Raw genomic sequence first — 22,154 nt, 5'->3', positions numbered from 1 at the left:
TCGTGGCGAGTCATGAGAATAACGCCGCCGAATCTCCGTTTATGGTGGGAACTACGACGGTATGTGATCGTCTTCCAACCTCTGACTTTAATTCTTGATGAATGAAAACATGAGTCTGTCTTGCGCCGGTCAAAGAATTTCACGGTGCGGAGGCTCATAAATGTAGTGAGGAAACACTTCACTTTAACAAAACTCCTGGTTGTCCCTTTAAACATGAAACACTCTATTTTTTTATCAATATGTTCATCAATCTCAGTGTATTATTGTAGTTTTCTACAGTTTCAGAGTGAAAAAGGGAAACAAAGCAGCAGCAGCAACAGATGGGAAACCCACTCAGAGAACTTTGACCAAGGAATCAGACTAGAGATTTACTATTTACTAGGACTGGGTTTAAAAAAAGGATTGTTGATTCATTTTTTTTCTCTCTCTCTCTTTTCTGTTCTTTTATTTTATTTTCCTTTGGGGGGGGGTTATGGGTTGTATGTGAGTGTGTGAGTGGAAATGTAGATTACCCTGTGGTGTGAGAATGAGAGGATCGGAGTGTGAGTGTTTGGAATATATTTTGGTTTCATTTCATGCTAAGTGTATTATGTGGCTATGTGTATGTCTATGTATATTTGTATGTCTTCTTCCTGTGTGTGTCTTCCTGTCATTTTTGTGTTTGGTCTCCTTTTAAAAGCTCTTGAGCTTCTCAGGGTGTCCCATTTCACATATGAAATTACAAATATTTTAATGATTTTAATACATTTTCTATATATGTGAATAAAGATGATGATGATGATGATGATTGATCTTCATTTGAAAGATCTGATATCGATTCATAAAATCCTTGGATCGATCTTTTAATGTAGCTACACCACTGCACTGTTGCACTGTTTACTTCTGGAGTGGATCATGTTAAATAAATGTGCATTAATTTAAATGAATCAATATGGAATCGAATCAGGACCTTGTAAAATCAAATCAATTCAATTCTAGATACCCAATCCTACTATTTACACACTGGGAGAGTTTACGAAGGGAACAGACCTTTGCTGAGGGACCTTTTCCTTTTCTGGCTGTTTGAACATGGACAAGATGAAAATAAAAAAATATATATAGTTTAAAATGTAAAGTGAATGTGTCATGTGTAACTTTATGTCTTGAGGAGATCATTAGTTTCTACATCTCAGAGCTCTGTCACTGGAAACATCCCGTCCTCTCTGGTCCCGATCAACTACAATACGTTCTTATGAGTGAAGCTCCGTCCACATGAACACACAGACACACACACACACAACCACACACACACACACTGCTCCCCAGTATAGTATCCATGTAATCCCCAGGCCTCTCCACCACAGATCACTCTTAATCTACCCCTAACCCCCCCCCCAACAACCCTAACCCTGTAACCCTGACGACACGGTAGTGAGTTGCTGCACAAACCTTCCATGTAACAGAGATACACAACTACACAAGATCCAAAACACACAAACAGAAACTCTGACCGACTCTGTGCTGTGGAAGTTACCCAGCATGCATTGCACCTGAGAGGTTACCCAGCATGCATTGCACCTGAGAGCCGACCGTCAACACAGCAACAGGAACCACTTCAGTTCTAAAAGCAAAGAAACACATTACAGTGATAGAACGATAGAACGATAGAACGATAGATAGATAGAACGATAGATAGATAGAACGATAGATAGAACGATAGATAGAACGATAGAACGATAGATAGATAGATAGATAGATAGATAGATAGATAGATAGATAGATAGATAGATAGATAGATAGATAGATAGATAGATAGATAGATAATCTCACATCCATCAAAGTCTCAACCATTAGTTTTCTGAACTATTGCTATAGTCCAGCGGTAAAGTGGTATTGCTATAGTCCAGCGGTAAGGTGGTAATGCTATAGTCCAGCGGTAAGGTGGTATTGCTATAGTCCAGCGGTAAGGTGGTAATGCTATAGTCCAGCGGTAAGGTGGTATTGCTATAGTCCAGCGGTAAGGTGGTAATGCTATAGTCCAGCGGTAAGGTGGTATTGCTATAGTCCAGCGGTAAGGTGGTATTGCTATAGTCCAGTGGTAAGGTGGTATTGCTATAGTCCAGCGGTAAAGTGGTATTGCTATAGTCCGGCGGTAAAGTGGTATTGCTATAGTCCAGCGGTAAAGTGGTATTGCTATAGTCCAGCGGTAAGGTGGTATTGCTATAGTCCAGCGGTAAGGTGGTATTGCTATAGTCCAGCGGTAAAGTGGTATTGCTATAGTCCGGTGGTAAAGTGGTATTGCTATAGTCCGGCGGTAAGGTGGTATTGCTATAGTCCAGCGGTAAGGTGGTATTGCTATAGTCCAGTGGTATTGCTATAGTCCAGTGGTAAGGTGGTATTGCTATAGTCCAGTGGTATTGCTATAGTCCAGCGGTAAGGTGGTATTGCTATAGTCCAGCGGTAAGGTGGTATTGCTATAGTCCAGCGGTAAGGTGGTATTGCTATAGTCCAGTGGTAAGGTGGTATTGCTATAGTCCGGTGGTAAGGTGGTATTGCTATAGTCCAGTGGTATTGCTATAGTCCAGTGGTAAGGTGGTATTGCTATAGTCCAGTGGTATTGCTATAGTCCAGCGGTAAGGTGGTATTGCTATAGTCCAGTGGTAAGGTGGTATTGCTATAGTCCAGTGGTATTTCTATAGTCCAGCGGTAAGGTGGTATTGCTATAGTCCGGCGGTAAAGTGGTATTGCTATAGTCCAGTGGTAAGGTGGTATTGCTATAGTCCAGTGGTAAAGTGGTATTGCTATAGTCCAGCGGTAAGGTGGTATTGCTATAGTCCAGTGGTAAAGTGGTATTGCTATAGTCCAGCGGTAAGGTGGTATTGCTATAGTCCAGTGGTATTGCTATAGTCCAGTGGTATTTCTATAGTCCAGTGGTATTGCTATAGTCCAGCGGTAAGGTGGTATTGCTATAGTCCAGTGGTATTGCTATAGTCCAGCGGTAAGGTGGTATTGCTATAGTCCAGCGGTAAAGTGGTATTGCTACAGTCCAGTGGTAAGGTGGTATTGCTATAGTCCAGCGGTAAGGTGGTATTGCTATAGTCCAGCGGTAAGGTGGTATTGCTATAGTCCAGCGGTAAGGTGGTATTGCTATATGGTAAAGTGGTATTGCTATAGTCCAGCGGTAAAGTGGTATTGCTATAGTCCAGCGGTAAGGTGGTATTGCTATAGTCCAGCGGTAAAGTGGTATTGCTATAGTCCAGCGGTAAGGTGGTATTGCTATAGTCCAGCGGTAAAGTGGTATTGCTATAGTCCAGCGGTAAGGTGGTAATGCTATAGTCCAGCGGTAAGGTGGTAATGCTATAGTCCAGCGGTAAAGTGGTATTGCTATAGTCCAGCGGTAAGGTGGTAATGCTATAGTCCGGCGGTAAGGTGGTAATGCTATAGTCCGGCGGTAAGGTGGTATTGCTATAGTCCGGCGGTAAAGTGGTATTGCTATAGTCCGGCGGTAAAGTGGTATTGCTATAGTCCAGCGGTAAAGTGGTATTGCTATAGTCCGGCGGTAAAGTGGTATTGCTATAGTCCGGCGGTAAGGTGGTATTGCTATAGTCCGGCGGTAAGGTGGTAATGCTATAGTCCGGCGGTAAGGTGGTATTGCTATAGTCCGGCGGTAAAGTGGTATTGCTATAGTCCGGCGGTAAGGTGGTATTGCTATAGTCCGGCGGTAAGGTGGTAATGCTATAGTCCGGCGGTAAGGTGGTAATGCTATAGTCCGGCGGTAAAGTGGTATTGCTATAGTCCGGCGGTAAAGTGGTATTGCTATAGTCCAGCGGTAAGGTGGTATTGCTATAGTCCAGCGGTAAGGTGGTATTGCTATAGTCCAGCGGTAAAGTGGTATTGCTATAGTCCAGCGGTAAGGTGGTATTGCTATAGTCCAGCGGTAAAGTGGTATTGCTATAGTCCAGCGGTAAAGTGGTATTGCTATAGTCCGGCGGTAAAGTGGTATTGCTATAGTCCGGCGGTAAGGTGGTATTGCTATAGTCCAGCGGTAAGGTGGTAATGCTATAGTCCAGCGGTAAGGTGGTATTGCTATAGTCCAGCGGTAAAGTGGTATTGCTATAGTCCGGCGGTAAAGTGGTATTGCTATAGTCCAGCGGTAAGGTGGTATTGCTATAGTCCAGCGGTAAGGTGGTATTGCTATAGTCCAGCGGTAAAGTGGTATTGCTATAGTCCAGCGGTAAGGTGGTATTGCTATAGTCCAGCGGTAAAGTGGTATTGCTATAGTCCAGCGGTAAAGTGGTATTGCTATAGTCCGGCGGTAAAGTGGTATTGCTATAGTCCGGCGGTAAGGTGGTATTGCTATAGTCCAGCGGTAAGGTGGTAATGCTATAGTCCAGCGGTAAGGTGGTATTGCTATAGTCCAGCGGTAAGGTGGTAATGCTATAGTCCAGCGGTAAAGTGGTATTGCTATAGTCCAGCGGTAAGGTGGTAATGCTATAGTCCGGCGGTAAGGTGGTAATGCTATAGTCCAGCGATAAGGTGGTAATGCTATAGTCCAGCGGTAAGGTGGTAATGCTATAGTCCAGCGGTAAAGTGGTATTGCTATAGTCCAGCGGTAAGGTGGTAATGCTATAGTCCGGCGGTAAGGTGGTAATGCTATAGTCCAGCGGTAAGGTGGTATTGCTATAGTCCAGCGGTAAAGTGGTATTGCTATAGTCCGGCGGTAAAGTGGTATTGCTATAGTCCGGCGGTAAGGTGGTATTGCTATAGTCCAGCGGTAAGGTGGTAATGCTATAGTCCAGCGGTAAGGTGGTATTGCTATAGTCCAGCGGTAAAGTGGTATTGCTATAGTCCAGCGGTAAGGTGGTATTGCTATAGTCCAGCGGTAAGGTGGTAATGCTATAGTCCAGCGGTAAGGTGGTATTGCTATAGTCCAGCGGTAAAGTGGTATTGCTATAGTCCAGCGGTAAGGTGGTATTGCTATAGTCCGGCGGTAAGGTGGTATTGCTATAGTCCGGCGGTAAAGTGGTATTGCTATAGTCCGGCGGTAAAGTGGTATTGCTATAGTCCGGCGGTAAAGTGGTATTGCTATAGTCCGGCGGTAAAGTGGTAATGCTATAGTCCGGCGGTAAAGTGGTATTGCTATAGTCCGGCGGTAAAGTGGTATTGCTATAGTCCGGCGGTAAAGTGGTATTGCTATAGTCCAGCGGTAAAGTGGCTGCTTCACAACCACAAGGTCACAGGTTTGAATCCCACCATGACAACTGTGTTAGTGAACCAGCCTCTTTGAACTTAAACTACCACCACTTGGTCGGTCTCATGTTCTAGCATGTTGCTTGGCTTTCAGCCATCATCATCCCTGTTCAACGAGTCTCACTGTAGCTCAGTGCGTATGGTGTCACCTTGGCAACACAACGGTTGTGGGTTCGTATCTCGCTTCAATAACCTTGTTGGTGCATTTTCCAACTGATGTCTCTTTACCTCTTTGTCTTTCTCTCTGTGTAGATAACTGATAACTGTCTTTCTCTCTGTTTAGAGAACTGATAACTGTCTTTCTCTCTGTTTAGAGAACTGATAACTGTCTTTCTCTCTGTTTAGAGAACTGATAACTGTCTTTCTCTCTGTTTAGATAACTGATAACTGTCTTTCTGACATGTTGACAGCTGCTGCCTGTCCGGTGACTCCCTGAGTCTAGTTGAGAAGTCACACACGAGGACTCACTTCCAGACAATTAGCTCAGTGAGTTAATTAGCTCAGTGAGTTAGCAGCTGGTTGTTGGGTAAAGGTAAAGGTAAAGGTACTTTATTAGTCACATATACAGCTAGTACAGTGAAATTCTTTCTCTGCATTTAACCCATCCCTGAGGAGCAGTGGGCAGCCACGGTGCAGCGCCCGGGGACCAACTCCAGATTATGAGCCAGTGCCTTTGGTCAGGGGCACTGACTGGAGGATTAACCTAGCCGACATGTTTTTAGTGGTGGGGGAAACCGGAGCACCCGGAGGAAACCCACGCAGACACGGGGAGAACATGCAAACTCCACACAGAAAGGCCCTAGGCGGCCCGGGATTTGAACCCAGGACCTTCTTGCTGTGAGGCAACAGTGCTAACCACTGTGCCACCGTGGTGCCAGAGGCAAGGCAAGGCAAGGCAAGGTAATTTTATTAGTATAGCCCGTTTTTACCAACAGTTTGTCTCAAAGGGCTTCACATGGCATCGTAGCAACATCCTCTGTCCTTAGACCCTCACATCGACTGAGGAAAAACTCCATGGAAAACCCTTTTAACAGGGAAAACCAGGAGAAAGCTCAGGGTGAGCAACAGAGGAGGGATCCCTCACCCAGGACGGACAGACGGGACAGAGATGTTGTTACAGACAAGAAAACAGTTTACAGTTTGTCACAGAATGTGCGAAATATGGAAATGTTAGCAGGAGTTGGGGAGGAGGAGGTTGTGGGTTCAAGTCCCAGTAAAGGTGATGATGATGATGTCATATCCAGATGTTGTCAACTAGTAACACAAGACAATAGTTCTGATGGTGGCGTTACAACGTGTAGCCTATCTAAATGTCAAAACTTTGAAAATAAATTCATAACAGATCAACCATATGTGCTACGGCTTTGCAACTTTCATTTTCAAATTGCCCAATTTTGTCTATAAGAAAGTTGCCCGGCCCCGACCAGCTCTAATTATTACTGTCATTAACACTTTCCTTCTTCTGCTGCTGTTGTTGTCACTCCATTTGTTTTTCTGTACAGATTTCACTTTCTTCCCTGAGGGGCAGAGTCATGACACACACACACACACACACACACACACACACACACACACTGACAGACACACACACACGCCTCACATGTTCCTTAGCAACCACAGATAGAATAAGCCTCTACTTTACTACTTTAGGGCTTCGTCTCAATAACACATCAAGGAGCTGATTGAAACATGAAGAGGAAACATCAAAACAAAAACATAAAGACACAACCAGCTGCCACATGTTCACACAAAGACACAAAAACACAAAAACACAACCAGCTGAGTACTGTACTATGTAGTATGTAGTAGCCTATACTGCAGCTCCTCTCTGGCTGTCTCTGCAGTGTCTCAGTCTCAGTCTGATGGTAGTATGTAGTATAAGCACTCTATGTAGTATGTATTACTGTATAGTATGTAGTGTGTAGTAATCTATGTAGTATGTGGTTGGAGTACTGTATGTAGTATGTAGTATTCTATGTAGTATGTAGTATAGTACTGCAGCTCCTCTCTGGCTGGTGCAGTGGTAAATCTGGAGTCTCAGTCTCAGTCTGATGGTAGTATGTAGTACTGTATATAGTATGTAGTGTCTAGTACTCTAGTATATAGTGTGTAGTACTCTATGTAGTATGTAGTACTGTATATAGTATAGTACTGCAGCTCCTCTCTGGCTGGTGTAGTGTTTCAGTTTCAGTCTCAGTCGATGGTGAAAGTTGTGGTGACGACTCGGAGCCAATGAGACTGTGACCTTTAAACCTGTGACATCATCAGCTGTTATTGGTGATCAATCTGTGACATCATCAGCTCTTATTGGTGATCAATCTGTGACATCATCAGCTCTTATTGGTGATCAATCAGTGACATCATCAGCTGTTATTGGCGATGGATCAGTCGGTTACTGTACCTCTGTCTCTGTCTCTGTGGTCTCCTCCTCTCTGCTGAAGAAGCAGTTTCCTCCTCTTCCCCCCGGTTCTCTTCCTCTCTCTATCTCTCTATCTCTCTATCTCTCTATCTCTGTCTCTGCCTCGTCCCGTTGGCTCAGTGTCTCCGTTACCGTGGCAGCGGCCTGGTCAGATGCTGCTGGGACATGTAACTAGGCCTGGGACGGTGGACGGAGCTCGCACCTCCCCCGCCGGAGGAGAGAGGAGGACAGACAGCAGAGAGAGCTGTTTCCTCTGCTTCTCTCTGCTTCTCTCCTTCCTCTGTTTCCTCTGTTTCCTCTGCTTCTCTCTGTTGTTTCCTCCTCTCGGCTGGCGAAGCAGTTTTCTCCTTTTCCCCCCGGTTCTCTTCCTCTCTTCCTCTCTCTGCCTCTCTGTCTTTCTGTCTGTCTGTCTGTCTGTCCCTCTCAGCTGCTTCCTGAGCAGCGCTGCAGCTTTCCAGAGCGTGCTCAGCTCAGCCTGTTAAATACTGCGTTGGGACTGGGAGATACCACCACGTGGCAGGAAGGGGGAGGGACTGGGGTCAACCACTTCATGCTCTATTGTGCAGTGAAATGGAGGCGGCTCTGATATCTGTGGCTCCGCCCACTTCCTCTTCTCCATGAAGACTGCACAGCTGCACAGCTGCACAACACACTAGTACGACTCTTCACACAGGATCACCACTCAGACAGTTTGTGTTCATCAGAAATACAAACACTGTTGCAATAAAATGAATGAATTCATGTGTTCCTCTGTCCTGCACTGCAAAAACTCTACATCTTTCCAAGAATATTTGTCTTCTTTCTTGTCAAAATGTCTCATTTCTAGTCAAAACTAATCTCTTTCCTCTTTAAATAAGACTCATCACCTAAAAATGAACTTGTTTTTAGATCATTTTCACTTGTTTCAAACTAATTTTCACTTGAAATAAGTAGAAAAATCTGCCAGTGAAAGCAAGTTTTTTGTGTTTGTAATGAGAAAGAAAAACTTGCTCCACTATCAGATTTTTCTACTTATTTCAAGTGAAAATCTGCTTGAAAGAAGTAAAAAGTGTTAAAACCAAGCTACTTATTTAATGTATAACTATGTACGTATATGTATAAATATACTTATTTTAGGTATAATGAGATTTGTTTTGACTAGAAATGAGACAAATATTCTTAGTAAGATATTGAGTTTTTGCAGTGTGCAGCTGCAACCTCAGTCCACCGCTGTGATTGGTTGTTTTTATGCCATCATATGCTTCATTCTCTAATTCTCTTGTAGAGCTGCAACAACTAATTGATTAATCGCACAATAATCAATTAATTATCAACTATTCTGATAATCTAATAATCAGTTTGAGTAGTTTTTTTAAAGAAAAAAAGTCCAGATTCTCTGATTCCAGCTTCTTCAATGTGAATATTTCTGGTTTCTTTGTTCCTTTATGACAATAAACTGAGTCTCTCTTTGGTTTGTGGACAAAACAAGACATTAGAGGATGTTGTCTGGTGGTTTGGGAAACACTGGTTGATGTTTTTAGACATTTTATTGACCAAACAACTAATTGATGAATCGTTTAAATAATGGACAGGTTAATTGATAATGAAGATAATCGTTGGTTGCAGCTCTATTCTCTAGTTTTATATTATAAATATTAATACTTATGAATTGATGCTGCAACTTGCTCTCATGGTTAAACTCCCTCTTCTGTGGTTGTCAGACGTTTAAACACTTGTGATCAATACTGGTGTGATTGTGCGCACACACACACACACACCTCAGTGTGTAGATGAGTGTGTGTGTCTGCAGGGACGAGGCTGATGCTGTTAGTGGTCACATGACGACAGTGAAGCTCCGCCTCCTCTCAGTGACGCTGCTCTGTGGCACTAGGAGGTTTTTAAAGCTTCTCTCCAGCCTCAGCACTCAGTGACATTTCAACTTCAAAGTAAAAACCATCAAGGAAAGTTCCAGATGAAGGTCAAACAAATATAAATGCGCACAGATATACACACAAGCATCCGCATGAAGACACACAACAACCCACACTCACTTCTGGACACATCCTAACCCTTCAAACCAGCAGCAGCAACTGTTCACAAGACTCAGAGGAAAAGTTCAGTAACATGTTGTTCTTCATGTTTGTTTCTTCGTGTCAAACTCTGAATCTAAACTCGACTCTAAAATCTGTTTCTGTTTCTGTTTCTGACTTTGACTTTTCAGCAGCAGAGAAAAGTTTTCTTCTCCTCCCAACAAACATCCCAGATCCTGTCCTAACCACAGTCAACACCTCAACCCCATCGCCCACGGCAACGAGACACGTTGACCTAGATACACAGCTCAGAGTCTCTGCTGCTGGGACTCACTCTGACTGCACCGCAGCACCGAAAACAACTGCTATTCCAGGATTCACCTCAAAACAGACTTTATTTAAACTCAGGTCAGCATTCAAAACAAACAACACACACACACACACACACGCACACACGTCTTTAACATCTGGATCAGTGTTACAGATGAGTGTGTGTGCGGTATCTTGGTTTCCAGTGGAAGGTGTTTATATGAACTGTCCTGAAAACACAAAACTACCATAAATAAGACATGACCAGTCATTTTAAACCCTAGAGGTGTATTACACAGACTGCCCCTTTAATAAAGCAAGCAAGTAAATGTTTCCTCGTTCCACAGTTCTAGGAGTGCAAACACATAAAGTACATGAGAGACTCTGGTCTAGTGGGAAAAGATATTTACTAATCTAATGTAGTTTTCTTCACACAAGTTGTAAATGCTTATGTTGTGTAGTCTTATCTGTCATCAACTAGAGGTTACTAACGGGTTACGGGTTAGCGCGTTACGTTGGTGTGGCGGTGTCGCCATGGAGACGAGAGCTGGGACACCACCTAACCCTAACCCGTTGTTTTTGGGAGAAGTGAAACTCCACCTGTGGAGCAGATCAACGGCTCATCACAGAGACACCACCCGTCCAGAGAGCTGCTCGGCCGGCCAACCTCCGTCGTCATCCCGGGGGAGAAAACCATCGATAGTTAACTTACCCACAGGTTTTTAGAGGTTTACCACCGCGTAGTTACATTATGTTTAGGAGATAAATGCTGGTCTCATTGATGAAATGTAACAATTGTGGCAGTAGCATTAGTTTGTTTGAATTAAAAGTGAAGGTTCATGTGTGTATTGGCAATAGGCAACAGGCAAAAGCTCGTCAGGTCTGCTTATGTGAAAGCAGCAGAGACTGATGACGTATGTGACTGTTGAAGGGGGGTCCCAGTTCGTAGGGGTTGACCTTCTACCTCTACCCCTTGTAGCTCCGTTTCAAGGGTTAATGGCTAGGGGTGAAAACTAGAATTGGAATTGGGCCTTTGATTTAACCCGCTGAGGACGGCCGACTGCTGAAACGCGTCCGTTTTCTTGCTGCTGTGCAGTTTTATGAATTAAAAGTGTTAAACTTATAGTGAGTGCTGAGCTGTCAAGAACTTTTTTGTATTCTCTTGATTTTTTGGACTGACACCGGTTTACGTTTTTATACTTGGAGTTGAGCCGAGTCTGCTGATTACCGATTGGTTTAACCAGAACTACATACTATACAGTACTACAGTACTACAGTACTACAGTACTAGGGCGCTGGAGCTGGAGACAAGGGACACATGGAGCTGAGTTAAGGTGGAACTACTACAGAGTTAAGGTGGAAAGGGACACATGGAGCTGAGTTAAGGTGGAACTACTACAGAGTTAAGGTGGAGCTGAGTTAACCCTTTAAACTCGGTTCCCAGCAGCAGTGAACAACAGAAGCTGCAGCTGCTGCAACAAACCGCTGGTAGGAACTAGAACATGAGATGATCTACTATAAACCTCCTCCTCAGTAAAACACCAACGTTTCTACGTTTCACTACAGGACAGTTACAACAATATGACTGATAGGAAACCTTTACAGTTGCTGCTGCTGCCACAGACAGTGGGCTATGTTGAGTAAATCCTTTCACTTATTAACCAGGTTTTAAATTAACTAGTGTTTTATGAAGCAGCGGTTCATGTCTTTCTTCTCTCTGATCTATGGGACTGACATACATCCCATAGTGTTGGTGGGCGTGGCCCAGCAGCTCTATGAGACTGACATACATCCCATAGTGTTGGTGTAACTGCAGCAGCTCTATGAGACTGACATACATCCCATAGTGTTGGTGTAACTGCAGCAGCCCTATGAGACTGACATACATCCCATAGTGTAGGTGGGCGTGGCCCAGCAGCTGCAGGCAGTTTGTTCTGTGACTTGCAGCTCTGAAACGTTTCAACATCTGGGTCAGCTCTGACTGACAGCTGTAACCTGCATTCAGACTGTAGAAGCACCGTTTGCTTTCAGCCTTGATGCTTTTACCTCCGTTGGGTTCAACTCGTCTCTTTCCCACGAGACTAGGGTTGCAAAATTCCGGGAATTTCAGGGTTGCAAAATTCCGGGAATTTTCACAGTTGGAAACTTTCCATGGGAATTAACGGGAATATATCAGAAATTTACTAAATTGAAGGTTGGCCCTTAACAGGGAACTTAAATATAGTTGGAGAAAATATATTGTAGCATAATCTTGGCTAAAACAACCGGATGTAATGCAAGTGCACTTGAATATCTCTGCTATTCCATGCACACAGCACACTGCTGACTGCAGGGCTATAGGCCGCGCCCCCTACATGCACTGTGCATTCCTCCATCACATGCACAGATGATTTCTTGAACCTTGGACTCCTTTCATTTAAAGGGACAACGAGGAGTTTTTGAAAGTGAAGTGTTTTCACACTACATTTCCCATGAGCCTCTGCGCACGGTGACATTCTTGGACTGGCGCAAGACGGACGAAAGCAAAACATTTGCCAAGAATATTTTCATTGATCAAGAATGTAGTCGGAGGTTGGAAGACGATCAGATACCGTCATAGTTCCAACCATAAACGGAGATTTGGTGACGTTATTCCCATGACCCACAGGGCAGCATCCGCAAAACCAAAACTAGGATATAATATATATATATAATAAAAACAACAAAATAACGACAAAGACAAAACCATATATTTATCGAAACTGGACCCATTAACAAGTGGGTAACGTAGATTCATCCACATTAATATCAGACTTTTTTATAACCAAATAGAAACTCCTCCTTGTCCCTTTAACATTTTGAATGGGATTATTTTACTCAACATTCATGTTTTTGTTGTTCAGTAAAATAAAAATAATTGATTGTTCAAACAAGAATTAAAACTTGATAAAGTTCTACTCACAAATATCTGTTGAAATGTTTTTTAATTGTATTATTTAGCACGGATGTCTGCTTATGACAAAACTAAATATTTACATTTATGTTTGGACATGATACAGTTTCTTTAAATGACCCCCAATTTCTAGTTAGTTCCCATAAATTCCCATAATTCCTGTAGAAAGTTTCCAATTTGGAATATTTCCAAAATTCCCCAGCTTAACTTCCCATGGAAAGTTTCCGGAAACTTTCCGCCCCTTTGCAACCCTACACGAGACTCATCAACTCTCCCTCTTCACTCCCTCACTCCCACATGCACACGCACACGCACATGCACATGCACACGCACACGCACATGCACATGCACACGCACATGCACATGCACATGCACACGCACATGCACATGCACATGCACATGCACATGCACATGCACATGCACATGCAGGCCTCTCAGCCTTGATCCAGTGTTAGTCTGGTAGAACTGATCTGGTATCAGACTCTGAAGCTTCAAGGTGAGATCAGACTCTGGACCCCGACATCCCATAAAGGGTTAATGAGGGGGGGGGTTACCAGGGGTTACCAGTCGGCTAACTAACCTCGCTCTCAGTGACTCACTACTCACTGTAGCTACAACCTTCCTCACACCTGTGTCAGTGAATTCATCAAAACAAAGGCAGAAAACGGAGAAAACAAAGACGTCACAGCTGTAAACAGACACACACATCCACATGGAAGGAAACTGTGTGAGTGTTGTAGTGTTGTAGTGTTGTTATGTTGTAATGTTGTGTGTCTGCATCTACACCTAAAGAGAGAGAGAAGTGAGCTGATTAAATGAAGGACTTTTGTACCAAGTGCTCCCTCTAGAGGTCAGATAGAGGCAAGGCCATTTTACATTAGTATAGCCCGTTGTTACCACCAGTTTGTCTCAAAGGGCTTTACATCCCATCATAACAACATCCTCTGTCCTTAGACCCTCACATCCACTGAGGAAAAACTCCATAGAAAAGCAACAGAGGAGGGATCCCTCATGTTGTTACAGATAAGGAAACTGTTTATAGTTTATAACACAGAATGTGAGAAACATGGAGATGTTAACGACAGCTGATGAAGTACAGAGACGTTTACAGTGTTTTGATTGTGTGACACGATGTACATTGATCTATATGCACTGAAATGGTTAAGGTCATGGGACTGAGGCTGTGCTGCTGTTTTTGCTCTTTCTGTTAATCCTGTCACCTGTGAGTTGACAGCTGCATGCTGCTCTCCTCTCCTGATCAGGTCATGTGACTGGTAGTCTTTAAGATGGCTGCTGTTATCTATCCTACTGTCTGATGAAGAGCTACATGTTACTGCTCCAAACGTACGTCACTACAATAAAGTGATACGCTGAGTCCTGCAGAGTGGTGAGTACCTGTGTTTTTTCTATTTTTTCTATGAAGTACAGAGACGTGTCTATTAAATATACTGTTAAAATGTAAAAACATGTCCTCAGAAAATACTTGTATAAATATCACCAAGTAAAGTTTCTTCCAGTAGAACTATCTCTAGTCTTTATGGAGCTGACGGTGTAAATGACCATCAGCTGCTGAGTTCATCATTTCCAGAGCAGAGCTGAATCACAGCTACAGCACAGCACTCAGCATTCACAGGTACATACTGCATATACACATATACTGTAGATACATACACATACTGTATACACATACTGTATACATATACTGTATATACATATACTATTCACACAGTGTTTTAAAGAACAGACGGTCTGAGTTCTTCTAGACCGTAGACAACATGAATCCACATGTCACTGAGCTGACTGGTGAACTTCCTACAAAATCATCCGACCAACCAGACGAGCAGCTCAGAGCTTCATGGTGGTGATGTCATAGTGATGTCAGAGTGATGTCAGAGTGAAGATGGAGGGGAGAGCCTGTGTGTTACCAGCAGAGCAGCAGCAGAGCGGCGCTCCAGAGGAGAATCCCCTCCACTCTGTCTAACAGCAGAAACATCACGTCATCGTCTTCCAGCTGCAGCTGCAGCAGCTCATCACACAGTCTGCTGCATGTGATGATGCAACCAGAGTCCTGTGGGGGAGGGGGGGTTGTGTAGCAGCAGCAGTGGAGTGTTGTGTTGCAGGAAAGGTCTTTGGTTGGGTTTAGGCAGAGTGATTGATAGGCCATGGAGAAAGGAGTTGGTTGAGTTTAGTAACAAGAGCAGTAGAGGTCGACAGGCCAGAGAGAGAATATACACCAAGAAAAGAAACTTCCTGTCTGGATGAGATGAGCTACGGCAGCACCCTGTCCCTGCACACAGGCACACACCTCTCTGCAGCAGTGGACTGTTGTGTTGTGTTGCGTTGCGTGCAGCAGTGTTGTGTTGTGTTGTGTAGCAGCAGTGTAGTGTTGTGTTGTGTAGCAGCAGTGTTGTGTTGTGTTGTGTAGCAGCAGTGTAGCGTGCAGATGGAGACACTCTACTGAGGCTTTATGAGCGACTGCAGAGCAGCAGCTCAGCCAAGCGGCTAACTAACGTCTGCATGGATGGAGAGATGGAGAGATGGAGAGATGGAGAGATGGAGAGATGGAGATCCTCTAAGTTATTTATTACTGCAGCAGAGTGCGAGTCAGGCTTCCTCTCCTCTGCTACACAACAACCTGACTGACTGACTGCTGCTGCATCGCTGCAACACGCAGCTCTGTGCTGCTGCTGCTGCTGCTGCTGCTGCTGCTGCTGCTGCTGCTGCTGCTACATGGCACCTCTTCACATTAAATCAATATGAACATTTCATTGCCTTGTAGATAAAGTAACTTTTAGTCTGTGCTCAGACAGACGGACTGAGAGCCAATCAGAGGAGAGCGCTGCAGCAGTCGGCCTGTTTCCTATCACACAGCTCTGACTCTGACTGAGGTTACACATCTATAACACCCCTAACCCTCTGACTGAGGTTACACACGTGTTCTAGTCATGTCACTGCAAATAAAACACAAAACAGTAACACCACAGACCTCAGGTCAGTCACTACGGTTTCTGTTGTTATTCTGGGATGTTGACGAGGGACCTGAAGTCCAGAAGGACACAACTCAGTCAGATCTTCACTGGAGTAAAACATTTAAAGACCCAGATGACTCGTCCTCTCCTGTCAGGGACACAACGACACGACGACACGACGACACAACGACACAACGACGTCTCAGTCTGTGTATCTCCAGCTCAACAGGGTGAAGGAGGTTTGGGTTAGGGGAGGGGAGGGTTGGGTTAGAGGGGAGGGTTGTGGGTTGTGGTTGTTGGCTCAAACAGCCGGTGAAACAGATAAAACAGATAAAAGCTCTGTTCTGTTGAACTGACGCTGATAAGATGAGCAGAGCTGAGAAACTCTGATACACTCACACAGCCAAAGGCCCAGTCACTCTACATTATGTAGATTATACCTGCACAGTGCGGCTTTAGACTCACATCCAGTTGTGTTTAGTTTGACTGTTTTATCCTCAATTTACTACACAGATGCATTGATGTGTCTGTTCACTACAGAGTTATAAATCACACATGGAAACACTCTCGTCCTCCTTCTCTGACACTTTAACTAGTTCAGTTGTTCTTAATGTAAAACGGTAACTGCAGCTGAATGTTACAAACACACTGCAAAAACTCTACATCTTTCCAAGAATATTTGTCTTATTTCTTGTCAAAATGTCTCATTTCTAGTCAAAACTAACCTCTTTTCACTTAAAATAAGACTCATCACCTAAAAATCAACTTGTTCTGAGATAATTTTCATTTGTTTCAAACTAATTTTCACTTGAAATAAGTAGAAAAATCTGCCAGTGAAAGCAAGTTTTTTGTGTTTGTAATAAGAAAGAAAAACTTGCTCCACTGTCAGATTTTTCTACTTATTTCAAGTGAAAATCTGCTTGAAAGAAGTAAAAAGTGTCTAAAAACAAGCTGCTTTTAATGTGATGAGTCTGATTTTAAGTAGAATGAGATTGTTTTGACTAGAAATGAGACAAATCCTCTTGGTAGATGTAGAGTTGTTGTTGCAGTGCAGCATCAGAGTCAGAAGCGTCTCAGAGACAAACGTCCACAGTGACTCTGCAGAAGCAGCAGCTGTTGGGGCAGCGTGCCCCCCCCCTAACCCCCTCTAACCCCCCCTAACCCCCCCACTCACCGGGGCTGGTGCTGCTCTGCAGACTCCCCCTCTTGCGAAAGGGGGATTTAGGTTTGGTCTTCCCTCCATCGCCGGCAGCGGAGGAGGAGGAGGAGGAGGAGGAGGATGAAGAGGATGAAGACATCTGGCTGCCGTCGGTGCTGCTGCTACTGGAGCAGAGAGACAGAGCAGCAGAGGAGGAGAGGAGGGGGGAGGGGGGGGGGAGCTGACTCCTCCTCCTCCTCCTCCTCCTCCTCCTCCTCCTCCTTAGAGCACTGTATAAGAGAGTAGTGACAGCATCGGTCCAATGGCAGCGCCTCCTGGTGGAGGAATATGGGTTTTGCAAAAGAACTGACATCTCTGCATTGTTGGTGAATGAGCAGTGTGGTGTTTTCAATCATTTAAAGGCCCATGCTGTGCACTTTTCTCTGGGTTTATTTCCCTAACCAGATGTATCATTGGTTCTGAGTACCTGTGATCTGCTTAATATCGTTTCTACTGCCCCTTTCTGTTGCCTCTTTCTGGAGCTCTAGCAGGCACAGGTCATCTGGCCAATCAGAAGAGAGAATGAGAACCTCTCCTCTGATTGGCTGACTGTTTTTGAGTGGCATGTGGTCGGGCCAATCACAGGCAAGTAACTGAAACCTAAGCTGCATTCATAAAAATTGGAAAAAAACAACAACTGGTCACGGTGGGCGGAGTTACCTTGTGTGTGACATCACAGAAAGGAGGAAGTGCTATCTGCTCGTCTTAAAGAGACAGTTCCTAAAAATGGGTGGTGTGTGTTTCTCCGTTTATGACCAGTTTGATGAATGGGGCAGTACTGTATATACGTCTATCTATATACATCTATATCATCTATATACGTCTATCTATATACATCTATATCATCTATATACGTGGCCCAGAGACCTCCCCAAGCACCAAAACATAACCACAATCACATTTTTCATGCCATGGGGCCTTTAAGGACATTTACAGAGGGGTTTCTTTCTGTGCAACGTCATGGCAGATGTGTGCGTGCAGCCAGGCGGCAGAAAGAGGGACGTTTCTCATTATTTACAAGCGGAGTCAAGCAGAAAACGAGAAGGACAAGGAGAAGGAGTTGTTGTGGTGTTAACTGCACAAACCGGCAAAAGGACGGATGGAAACTGTAGAATAAACTGAGGGGATCTCATCCGTTTGCCAAAAACAGAAGAAGATTATGGCTCCAGGCCGTTGAAAGGGCGGACTGGGGTCCTGAAGGTCCTGAAGGTCCTAAAGGCGGAGACAGTCTGTGCAGCACTTTGTCATAAAACTACAAATAATATACATTTAAACAAAAAATTAAAAGTCGAGCGAGTACTCGAGTACTGGGATATCAGCTGCAGCCCTACAAACAACACAGCATCTACACTGACATCAGTTCACTCCGAGCTCTTTTACCCCGTCTATACTGTAGATCACCCACGTTAACAGCATCATTGAGGATCCTTTACAGATAAACATTAACACATAGGAGAGTAAAAAAACAGTTGTCTACATTAATGTTTCAATCTACATTTTGTAATAAACAAATTCTAAGTATAATCTGATATGACCAAGACACCTAAAAACAAAAGCACGGCCGTTTTCATCAATTTACCAGCCAGTGGGCAACACACATACATTGGAGTGAATGGGTTTTCTGGGCGCTTTTGCAACACCCATATCCTGCCACTAGGGGGCAAAACCCTTAAACCCTTAAACCCTTAAACCCTAAAGTTTTTTGTGTTTGTAATAAGAAAGAAAAACTTGCTCCACTATCAGATTTTTCTACTTATTCCAAGTGAAAATCTGCTTGAAAGAAGTAAAAAGTGTCTAAAAACAAGCTGCTTTTTAATGTGATGAGTCTGATTTTAAGTGGAATGAGATTTGTTTTGACTAGAAATGAGACAAATATTCTTGGTAAGAGTTTGAGTTTTTGCAGTGAACTCATAGAAACACAGAGAAACAGACGATCCAGAAGGATGAAAGTGATGAAGACTGGTAGAGAAGACGGAGCGCTGGTGGATCAGCAACACACTTTCATTCAGAGAGGAGTAAACACACACACACACACACACACACACACAAATCTCCGTCAGGTTCAACTAAACACAGTAGTTTCTGAATGTTTCACACTGCTACAAACACAGAAAACACACTCATCACTAGACTCTTGAGTCTCATTTAAACTCTTAAAAGTCTCATGGTGTTTTTACAGAGTATTATGGGATGTCTAGGCAGAGATAAGATCATTAAAAAGTGCATCACATGTATCTACTGTAGCTACATGTAGAAACACAGAGCATGAGCTCCATCTAGTGGAGAGAAACAGTCCTACAGCTCTCTGAGCACCACACTGAACACCAGACACTGAGACAGACACACACTCAGACACACACACACCCTGACTTCAGAACAGACTGTAGTCGACTCTGCAACACAACGATGCAACACCCCAGGTCTTCAACACAGTCCTGGTCCTCATGAATCTGGTCTTTAAAGGTATCATCTGGAGGCCGAAGGTTGAACCCTCTGAGTCAGGATGAGTGGGTTAGAGGCTGTGGACGACTGGACTGAAACCACTAACTACTACACATACATGAGCTTCCTGTTCAATGAGTTGTGCACATGTTGAACAGAGAGATCTGGTCTGCAGCAGACCATAATGTTACAAGTTAAGGTTAAAAACTAAACCTTGTTACAGGGTGTCTGTCTGCTGGTTCTCTCTCTCTGCGTTCCACCAGCTGGGATGTTTCACTCCTTCTGATCAAAGTTCATGGATTCATCATCATTTTGTTTGCCGAGGCCACACACTCTGAAGAAGAGCTTGGCCCTTTACACTGGTGAAACAAAGTAAAGGGAACAAACCAAGCTTCATGTCCTACAGCAGATTATAGATTATATTATATTATATTATATTATATTATATTATATAGGCTACACCTTGCAACTTGTCAAATCAGCCCAGGACTTTAGTAACACTAGAGATAGATAGATAGGTTTTATTTGTCATTCTTATGCGTCACATAAAAACGAAATTATGTTTCACACATCCACCGTTCGAGATCAAGATCAGTGCATTAAACCATAGTAACACTATAGGGAACCATAGTAACACTATGAGAAACCATAGTAACGCTAGAGAAACCATAGTAACGCTATAGGGAACAGTCTGTTGTCTCCTGGTTCTGTTTGTCCTGCAAAACCTCAAAATCTTTCCAAGAATATTTGTCTCATTTCTAGTCAAAACTAATCTCTTTCCACTTAAAATAAGACTCATCACCTAAAAATGAACTTGTTTTTAGATAAATTTCACTTGTTTCAAACTAATTTTCACTTGAAATAAGTAGAAAAATCTGCCAGTGAAAGCAAGTTTTTTGTGTTTGTAATAAGAAAGAAAAACTTGCTCCACTATCAGATTTTTCTACTTATTTCAAGTGAAAATCAGCTTGAAAGAAGTAAAAAGTGTCTAAAAACAAGCTGCTTTTAATGTGATGAGTCTGATTTTAAGTAGAATGAGATTAGTTTTGACTAGAAATAAGACAAATATTCTTGGTAAAATAGTACTATTTGATTTTTTTGCAGTGTAGTCTAACCTCGTTACTCTGACTGAGGGGGATTTTCAATCAAGTCCAGGTCCAGGTCCAGGTCCTGGTCCCTGAGCCAGGACCAGGACCTGGACCAGGACCAGGACCAGGACCAGGACCTGGACCAGGACCTGGACCTGGTCCTGGTCCCTGAGCTTCCTGCTGATGCTCTAACTCTCTGTAACCACCGCGCTGCTTCAGCTGCAGAGTCCCGTTACAAACCTGATCCGTTACAAACCTGATCCGTTACAAACCTGATCCGTTACAAACCTGATCCGTTACAAACCTGATCCGTTACAAACCTGATCCGTTACAAACCTGATCCGTTACAAACCAGTTTCCTTTCACTCAGAGAAACAAACAATGAACCGAGCTTCACTCGTGAGCTTCAATGAAACCGACAGACTGTCAACCGAGCTACCGGGAAGAACCGGGAAGAACCGGGAGTAACGGCGCTTCATCACGTCATCACGTCATAACTCTTCAACCGGAAACGTTCACTTACCTGCCGTTGACGTCACACGCCGCTGAAGCCTCGATCCGCACGCTGACGGACACACAACACGGACACACAACACGGACACACAACAGCCGAGGTGAACCGGGACCGGGACCGAGGTGAAGCCGCTTCAACAGTTTCCTCTCAGACTGGAGATAAAGCTCCTCCCTCTGTTCCCTCTGTTCCCTCCCTCTGTTCCCTCTCTGTGCCGTCTGGATGACTCTGGGAGCAGCATGATCAGGGCTCTGACCAGCCCTGGTAGGAGCTGCTACAGGGATTCCTCCACTGGGGGGACAGGACAGCCTGCTGCCTGCTGCCTGCTGCTGGTGGGTTATGTGGAGAAATGATTCTCTGTCTGTGTGTCTGTCTTTGTCTCTCTCTCCTTCTTAAATCTGTTTAACATGTCTGTTGTTGTTGATATGGACCACTTGTTGTGTCTGCAATAAAGATTAATAATAGACCAGCTGACACCAGACCAGGTCCAGGTCCAGGACCAGACCAGGTCCTGGTCCAGGTCCAGGTCCAGGTCCAGGTCCAGGTCCAGGTCCAGTCCTCACATCACCCAGAGAATGTACGTTGTCACACAACCTATCATTTCCACCACTACAGTGAAGTTAGTTAGTTTGTTGTTTTTTTCCCCCAATTTCTTTCTAGAGTTTTTGCAGACAGACAGACAGACAGACAGACAGACAGACAGACAGACAGACAGACAGACAGACAGACAGACAGACAGACAGACAGACAGTAGCTACAGAACAGGTCCATCAGGTTCACATCATGTCAGAGCGTCTCATTAGAGTCAAGTACAGAACCCAACATGAATCTAACCCTCCCAACCCGTCAGATGGAATCACAGTAAACCACTACATTATTACACAACATGTAACAACATACGGTAAGTCAATAAATGAAGTAGCCTACAGTTAAGATGAAAAAAAAGAAGAAGTTAGTTTGAAGTTGGATATTTGACATTCGCTCCTTCTCAATACATTAAACATTCATATTAATATTACATGTGTTTAAATGCAGTAACAACAGGTGT

The 22,154-nt window shown here is 43.8% G+C and overlaps 1 protein-coding gene across 4 annotated transcripts in view; it reads right to left on the bottom strand.

Moving 5' to 3' along the window:
* ampd2a (adenosine monophosphate deaminase 2a) overlaps positions 1 to 21,264 on the bottom strand; it is a 50,193-nt gene extending 28,929 nt beyond the window's left edge. The window contains exon 1 of one of the 4 annotated variants that reach the window (XM_085775507.1): positions 21,119 to 21,264. Coding sequence is in view for 2 of the 4 variants with exons in the window: in XM_085775506.1 (XP_085631632.1) it covers positions 17,042 to 17,165 (124 nt within the window). In the remaining 2 variants the exon portion in view is untranslated. Of the gene's footprint in view, positions 1 to 7,630; positions 7,825 to 17,041; positions 17,175 to 21,118 lie in introns of those variants that run through there. The other 3 variants (XM_085775506.1, XM_085775505.1, XM_085775508.1) reach the window with 3 other exon arrangements.
* Between the last annotated feature and the right edge of the window lie 890 nt (positions 21,265 to 22,154).

The sequence above is a fragment of the Trachurus japonicus genome, chromosome 5 (genome assembly GCF_045865225.1).
Source record: "Trachurus japonicus isolate A0001 chromosome 5, Traja_1.0".
NCBI lineage: Eukaryota > Metazoa > Chordata > Actinopteri > Carangiformes > Carangidae > Trachurus > Trachurus japonicus.
The sequence above is the reverse complement of the archived record's forward strand: the minus strand, read 5'-3'. Positions and strand labels throughout refer to the sequence as shown.